This window comes from Merops nubicus, unplaced genomic scaffold (assembly GCF_000691845.1).
Source record: "Merops nubicus isolate BGI_N331 unplaced genomic scaffold, ASM69184v1 scaffold5910, whole genome shotgun sequence".
Taxonomy (NCBI): Eukaryota; Metazoa; Chordata; class Aves; order Coraciiformes; family Meropidae; genus Merops; species Merops nubicus.
The window spans coordinates 29426-38005 of NW_008584741.1; the positions used below are offsets into that span (position 1 = coordinate 29426).

Here is an 8580-nt window from a genome sequence, read left to right on the forward strand (position 1 = left end):
CTCTGGGAAGCTTTCATTCTCTAGGTTTCCCTTTGACTCTCTTTCAGAGGACTGATAATCATACTGTTTCTAAAGATGTACTCTGCTGATAGGGTAAATAAGTATATTCATTTTTTTTCAAGCAGTAATTTTGTGATTTTGTTTGTTTGTTTTGTTATTATTCATTTGGTGTGATTTTTTTGTTTGTTTGTTTGTTTGTTTTTCCATCAGGGGTCTTTGAAAGCAAACCTACAAAATCTGTGAATCTGCTGGTGCACACAGAGAGCAGTGGAACATCAAACAAAATGTGCACATTCATGTTCCCACCCTGGATGTAAATGAACTGGGTGAATGAACACATCGGGGAGAAATCCAGATCTGACTCCCTGGTTTTTCTGACCTTCCACCCCTGTGGACACCCTCTGCATTTCTCCAGCAACCTTCTGTCTTCCACGGGGGGCTTTGTGACCCACCCTCATCTGCTCAGACGCCTGCTTCATTTTCTGGCATTGCTGCGAAAAAGGTGCCACCTGTGCTCATAATGGGATCTTCCACTATTTAGCAAGGCTTTGCTGAATGAGTCATCAAAGCCGGCTGGTATTGGCTGGGCTGGTGAGCACCCAAGGGATTGCCTGGCAGAGGCTTCGAGGCCTCGCTTCATTCACAGAAGTGTGGGGAGGCTAGCCAGCCCTTTCATTCACACGCACAGAGTCTCATTCACATTTTGCAGTTTCAGTAGCCGCTCTTACTGAAGAGAGCCATTTGGGAGCCGTAGGGTTTTCTGGGCAGTAGAGACAAGTAAAAATAGGCTATGGTGTGTATATTTGCTGTTGCTATGCTAGGAGGATGAAGAGAGGAATGAATGCTGTATGGATGCTGTAGCCGGTTCGCAGTGTGGTGATGAAGGGCTATTCCGCAGATCACTAGAAACCTGCTTTTACACTGACTAGGACATTGCTATTACTCATCACTGCGGGGATATGAGGTGCTGACTTCATTTACTGTGTCATGAATATACTGATTAAGTACCTGTATTTGAGCTAGCTGTTTCACTGTATTTGCACTTTGTATATTGCAGCCTTTGGTCGTGGGAGAGGGAAGGAATTCCATAGGATTTTTCTTTTACATTGTGCTGCAGTTAGTAATTTGTTTAAAAAATAACTTTGCAGTGTGCAACTTCTCTGGTCTGAATTTGTTTATAATGCCATATATTGTCCTACATCCAAAAGATGTTTTGCAGAGATCTATGTATAAAAAAGAGCCATATGGCTTGTGATGGGCATCGTGTATCACAATGCTGTACACGTTATGTATTTTTTAAGAAAAGTAAGAGAAATTAAATATCGTTTTTATGCATGTTTTGCTACTTCTCAAATCAAGTGTTTGTGACTGACATTTATGCTTTGTAATACCTGGTGCAGGGTTGTGGTTTTTTGTTTTTTTTTTTTTTTTTTTTTTTTTTTTTTTGCACGATTCTGCAGAATGTCAGTTTGCTACTGCCTGGACTTTTGAATTTTCTTTTAGTTTTTTTTCAGTTTTTCAGAATTAAACCAAGCATTCCAGTGAACTGAAGATCCTTGTCATGTTTTTCTTTGGAGTGAATATCAATGGTTAAAGAAAAATAATCTCTTAAGCCTATTGTTGGACATCAGAAAAATACTTTTCTTCTCACATAGGTGCTTATGTAATTCCTTCCTTAGAATAGAAGGTTGTTGTGGAGTAACAAGGGAAAAGGTTTTATTTTGCTATCAAAAACTGGATGTAACACTTTCTGTGAGGGACCCCATTGACACAAAAGCACTTGTAAAGTCTGTGAGGCTGCTTTTGTGGAAGAAAATGTGTATATTCTTTAGTTCTCTTGTCTGTACTGAAAACCTTTAAGGAGTTTGTGGGTTTTTTTGTGGGTTTGTTTGTTTTTTTTTTTTTCTTTTTTTTTGTGGAGTGGGAGGGGGAGTGGGAGGTTGGGGGGGACATATGTGTAAATATTATCCAGATATTTGCTATCTAATTGTGACTTCCTTATAGATTCACAAATATGTGAGGTGGAAGAACATTTAAACAGAAGACTAAAGTGTGATGTTTCATAAGGGCTGTTAATTCTGTTTTAAAGGTAATTGCCTTTGGTACCAAAAGGGCGGGGGTGGGGGAGGAGGAATTAGTGGTTGGAAGAAAATATCTGTTTGAGAAGATAGGAAAAGGAAATTTGAGAATTGATTGGTGCTAGTGTGCTGTAAGTGGGTGGATGGTTTTTTTTCTTTTTTTTTTATTGCTACAGGAAGTGATTTGCAGTGTTCACTGAGCCTTTTGTTGAAAAGGGTCCTTCTCATTTGTGTGAGTCATGCTTTTGCTGTGAGCGAGTTGGCAGCTCTAAGCAGGACTGGGATCTCTGTCACAGAAAACTATTACTTCACCCAACCTTAACAGGGAATCGTAAGAAATTTCTGTGAAATATATGTTTTTTTGTTCTTCCATATACTCTTCTCTTTTTTATCCCCAAATCTTGTTACCCATCCATGTTGTTATGAATTGCCTGCTATGTTAGCACAGGCATCTCCTGCGCTGGCATCAGGTTTGCCAGAACATATGCAGGAAACCTGATAGAAGGGCATGCTTCAACGTACCAAGTATAACCGCTTCAGGAATGATTCAGTGACATCAGTTGATGATCTTATTCACAATTTGTCCATGAACAGCAAGGTCTCGGCAGTTGCTACGACTTCTACAGCACCTTCGTACCTGGTCTCACCAGAGGCTCTCCGCAAGGACCAAGAAGATGGACCCACCACTCTGTGTACCCTCATCCATAAAGTGTCCCACTTGAAACTCTCTAACACAGGCAGCCTTTTGGGTATCAGAAACCTCTCCTCTGCAGTAAAGGAGCTTGCTGTCTCCAAGTTGCAGGGAAGCTCCAGTGCTTCTAGCTCAGCAGCAAGGGCTTCAGACAACACATGTAACCTTGTCTCTGCCACTTCGTGTTCTCAGCAGGACATGAGCAAGATGAGTATGGGGAAAAAACCACGATCAGAGGACCTGCACCTGGAAAGTGAAGACTGGAATCAAAGCAGCAGCTTTGTCAATAAACCGTCTCAAGGATGGCTGCACTCGAGTGAGAAGATCCTGGGACCTGGTGTGACGTACATTGTGAAGGTTGGTCTGATTTCTTCCATTCTCTGTTTTTATCAATGAAAATTTCTCTGCTGGATTTGATGACAGGCTAGACAGGCTGAAAGGATCTCTATTTGTATATTCCTTTTTTTTTGTGTATGGTATGTAAATACAGGAAGGCAGGGTTGGGAAGCTGTGTTAATTTGTTAAATTAGAGCAAACCTGCAAATAGGTTGTTTGTCAGGTAATGTTCTACAGCTATGTAAAAATACTGTTCCTAAGCTAATAGCTGGTTTTCTTACTTTTTTTTTTTTTTTTTCTTTCCCCTGAGTTTAGGTTTTCAGTGTTATCTAGCATACTGTATATATCTTGGATATGTAGGCTTTCAATATGTCTGGTGCAATATGCAGAATGCAAGAAAGCTTCCCTGATGTGTGAAGAACTGTTAATCTTGCATGATATTTCAGTTTGATAGGAACTCTAAGAACGTGTGTATTTTAAAAAAGAAATTATATTGAAAATCTTAGAACAGAAAGGCACAGAGTGCAGTTCTTACCATGTTCCATAAATTGAAATACTGTTGTGGATGGAGCTGGAAAATGCAGCTTGTTTTACATAATGAGAATTCAGCCACCTTTTCAGTTCATTGATACAGCATGTCGAGAGCAGAGAATCCAAAGATATGGGTAATACTACCATATGCTTTGAAGGTATTTTGAAATGGCCTGTTAAATTAGAGCCTTTGAGAGAAGAATGTGTGCAGTGTTTTTGTGGTCAGGTAGGATTCTAGCTATACCTTCCAGCACAGTGTGCAGAAAATGTAAAATAGTGTTATGTCCAGAATTCAGTGTTCACTCACTATGTTTTATTTGCTAAGTGGCTTTTATATCTTAAGTATTAAACTGTTTTCTAGCAGGCTATTATTAAGATAACAGGAGTATTTTTAATCTCGTCTTATTTTGGCTATAAAAAGTGTGACTTGTTATCAAGATGCTTTAAAACTGAGTGACAGCCTTGTTGCTTAACTCTCACTGGGTTTTCTCAAGTCTGATTATCAGAAGCAGACTGCATATGTAACAATGGGATCACTAGGAAGCGGTTTTCTTTCTGTTAGTGGTGATAGTAGATTTTGCGAATGACTGCAGATTGAGTAAGTTGGCCAGTTCAGAGCACTATTGAAATTGTACTGTCTTTTTTACTACTCTGAAATTTAGTGGATCTACAAAAGAGTCAGTGCTACCTTTCAGAATACAAACTGCTGCTCTGTTACTGTTCGAGAAGTGTCTTGATAAAAATAACTCACTGATGCTAGATATAGTAGTGTTAAGACCCTGTCATTCTTTTGCACAGAAATATATTGGTTAATGGAATATTACTTAACATTTTCCCATTAGCTCAGGGAACTCAACTCTTTTTTCATTTTGCTTAGGATATGGTAAATAGGAAGATAATGACTGTGAGAATTCACTGCTGCTATTTGTTTCATCTGAAGTGATCATTATGAAGCAGAACAAGCACAATATCAATTTTCTTATTTTTTTCCGTGATTGACCTTCTGTATGATATAAAACAATGAATAAAACATTGGCACTATACACCTTCTATTTCACTTGTTTGTTAATATCATTAAAATATATGGAATCTAGATGTTGTTTCTATTAAAAAAAAAGAGTGCTATCTTTAACTTCATGGTCTTTGGCATATAGAGTCACAACACAGTGCTCTGAATATAAAATTAAAGGTTAAAAATAAATATCAGAATGATTGGTTAATGAATGAATGAAAGTAAACCAGTCCTGCTTAGTTCATAATTTGCCTATTTATTAACTATCTCAGAATTTTCCTTGGCAACTGCAGCATTCAGATAGATAAGAATAGAAGTGCAGTTCCCACATCATTAAACATTGTTGATTCCTAGGGCTTTTTTGCATTCAGATCATCAAATCAATACATAGATAATGTACACTGAAGGAGAACATTCCCTGGATACCTCATGGCTATATTGACTATCCAGGGGACTTGTACCGTGTTTAATTAGTACCCTATGCCTTGCAGAAAATTCCATATGCCATTAGTTAAATGAGACAAAAATTAGATTTGTTATTAACCAGGAAAGCATTTATCATTTTGTGTGTAAATGTACACCGAGTTACTATTTTCTCATGAATCCACATTCAAAACATGGAAATTAAGTATGGGTCAGGGTAAATTGTAACTACTGGAGTGTTTGATAACTCCTATTGGAGTCTTATGAAGAGACATAAAGTTCTATGTGCAACGTATGACAAACCTGTAACTTTACTGCTATCCCCACATTTTCACATATTACCCATTTTTTGAATGGGCAGTGTAACTCTAATGCTTAAAAATAGGTGTAGGATAATCGTAAACAAACTGTGTTCTACTCTTCATGGTCTGTCTGCTATGATGGAATTGCTTTCAGCCACAACCATACTGACTCTCTCTGTACTTTTCTCCCACTGAACTTCACATTGCATTTTTATATAGCATTTTAATAGGAACATTTTCATGAGAACAAAAACAACAATAAAATTTTTGTAACAAATTAGACAAGAACCGTAGCCATATTAGAAGACATAAAGCAGCAAGGTGTGGTTGTTTTACTTAACACTTCTGCTGAACAGTAACTAATTATGGATTAATGAAAAAAAAATGAAATAGTTTCCTGTGATGGAAGTCATTGAAGAGCTTAGTGTTTTCCCATAGAGGGACTGATTGCTCTAGGGAGTGATTATAAATTTTCACATTGCCAGAAAACAAATACATAAATAAAAAAGTGTAAAACTGTGTAATGTAGTGGTTAAATGTTTCAGTTAAATCTGTTTGTTTTCAATGATAAATGTCTACTGATGAGTATAATTGGGTAATGGCATAGTCATTTTGGTTTTTTTTTACGTTTAATTAAGAGCACAATCAACAGTCAAGAGGCAAATGTCTGTGTCTTTAGGTAACTGGTTGGGTTTTGTAATGAGTGTTGATGAGCTTAAAATGCTATCTCTCAGCAGTTCAAAACAAAATAAACCCAAAATGCTATAGCACAATTTTATATTCCTATGTATAGTATATCTGAAAGAGCTAATGAGCCCTGAAGCCATGACAGTGGTATAGAACAGATATAGGTAAATCTAGTATTAAAAAACTATAAAGATAGTATCTGAGCAACAGGAAGGAGAAAAAACTTCATCAAAAAGAGGCAGTGCAAGCCACATAAAGTACAGTGAAAAGCATAGGAAAGTAGAGAAGTATCTAAAGAGTATAATCCTAACTACAATTATTTCTTATACATTTTAACACTTTCAAGTCTTGGGGAGGATAACAGTGTTTTATATCTGATGAGGACAGTAGACATTTTTTGTGAAGCTGTTCAAACACATTGCCAAGTAAAGGCTTCAGTTCTGCTGGCGTATCTGCACAACACTGTCTACCAGATTATTTTCACTGAAATAATTGAGTCTCTTCATACATGCTGAAAGTTAAGTATGTGCTTGAGGATGAACTGAATTGCATGTTGCTTACTGCATCCGTTTATTCTGTACTATAGTATTCCTTTCAGTGGACATACAGGATAGCTGTAATTTTAGCAGATCTCTGCAAGTAGACACAGAATTTACAAAATTATTTTTCTCTGCAGTGATTAACCTAGACTGCAAGGCATAGGCTTAAATGGAACTAATATTGTGGAAACTGAGACACATACAGCCTTCTACAAGATTTCAGGGCTTTTTGGAAGAGTGTTTCTCTCTTTGTTCTTTCTGTTCTAACCAGTATTGGTTTGCTGCTGGTTTAAAGTAGGAGTAAGATGCCAATACTTCATGGCTTTGTGGTGGTACTTTTTGTCCATCTGTTGGAAGGGTATCCAGTGCAGCCTGCCAGAAGAAAAAGAAGGTTTCTCACTTCCTTCTTACCACTTTAAATAGACATAAAGACAGATTTACAATCTACATTTTAAAAAAGAAATTAATTACAGCAAGATTTTTTAGCTTCTTGTTTTGGTTGCTATTAAATTTATTTTCCTTTGTTATAGAAATATTTGTGCAAGGTTGTTTTGTTTAGACTTTTTTTTTTTTTAAATCAGTTTTAAATTCTGCTTCTATAAATCAAGTAACAGAAGTGTTAATGGCTAACCACTGACAGTTTGACATGGCCTCAGTAGAAACACTCAGTAGAAGTTTGTGCATGTGGTTCTAATAATACAGAACACAGTCCCAAAGCATTGTGTTTGTAATGAGGTTTACACACAGTGGGTTGTGTGTTTCAGCTATATGGTGATAACAGGACTGGATACTGATCCTGTAGTTCAGAGTCTGCTACCCTTAGCCCAGGTAGCCCGGTACCTAAACAGTGTTAGCCAGAGCTCAAGGACTTAGAACTGGCTTATCACTGGGGATTTTAAAGCTGCATGTGTGCAGGTTAGGGGAGAGAAAAGTAAGTGACAAAGCAGCATTGGTTTTAGCAATTAATCCCTTCTACTTTGCTATATTCCTTTGCAATCAATCCTTTGCATTTTCTTTCACTGTTATTTTGTCTATGAAAGAATGATTATGATGCCCGTTGCGCTGTTGAAAACTTTTTTTTTGAGCTCTATAGATGTGAAATACTGTGGGCCTGTTGTACAGCCTGCTGATATGAAAAGAACATTTCTCACAGAATTTAAATAATGTTCTACAAGCAGAAATAATAAGAGTATTTCATTATAATATTATTCTAATTACATTAATCAAGTACTATTACTGTACATTTGCACACCTTTAATGGAAAGAAAAGCAAGTAATGATTTAGGTGCTGAAGGATTCAGCTCTCAATGTGAATGTCTGTTCTGCATTACATCTGGAGTGTTTGCAAAAATGCTTTGGCATAATTTCCATACCTGGGGCTATTTGTGAGTGACACAACGTGGACACTGTTAATGTTGATTTGAATAGTTAATGTCAGAACTGTATTTGTTTAAAGCAAAAATTATACAGTCCTAATAGTTATTCACAGTTTTAAAATCCACAGATTAATTTAGCTGGTTGGTTTAGAAGGCAAAACTGCATTCAGGCAGAATTCCTTCTCTGGTTTTCCTTGGAAATTGAATTGTTGGTTTCTTTATTTGTCTTCAAGTAATAGTTAGAGTAAGAATACTGTGTGCCCAGTGTAAATATCTGCTGCTATAAACATAAAGAAAACATGTGAAAGAACTGAGATCTTCAGGGAAACCTCATGTCTTTCTCTGCTGCTGGAGACAAGGTACCTCTTTTTAATTCGTGAAAGGGCACTCCATTCTTCCCTAGCCACATAACTAGCCTGCTTAGGAGCCCTGTCTGCACTGTCACACTAGCTATACTTCTGCTGCAGCCTGGCTTCATTCTATAGGAGAAAGCTGAAGTGACTGCACAAAGTATCAGTACTGAATTTTCTTGTCGTTTGCAAAGGGAAAAATGCAAATCTGCCCTGAGATAGTGCCAGAGACATCCAGCCTTCCCAGACACTGAC

The 8580-nt window shown here is 37.3% G+C and overlaps 1 protein-coding gene across 1 annotated transcript in view; it reads left to right on the top strand.

Moving 5' to 3' along the window:
* The first annotated feature begins 2586 nt into the window (after nt 1–2586).
* SHC3 (SHC (Src homology 2 domain containing) transforming protein 3) overlaps nt 2587–8580 on the top strand; it is a 56315-nt gene continuing 50321 nt past the window's right edge. Inside the window, exon 1 of the mRNA XM_008945162.1 lies at nt 2587–3126. Coding sequence (XP_008943410.1) covers nt 2587–3126 — 540 coding nt within the window. The remainder of the gene's footprint in view (nt 3127–8580) is intronic.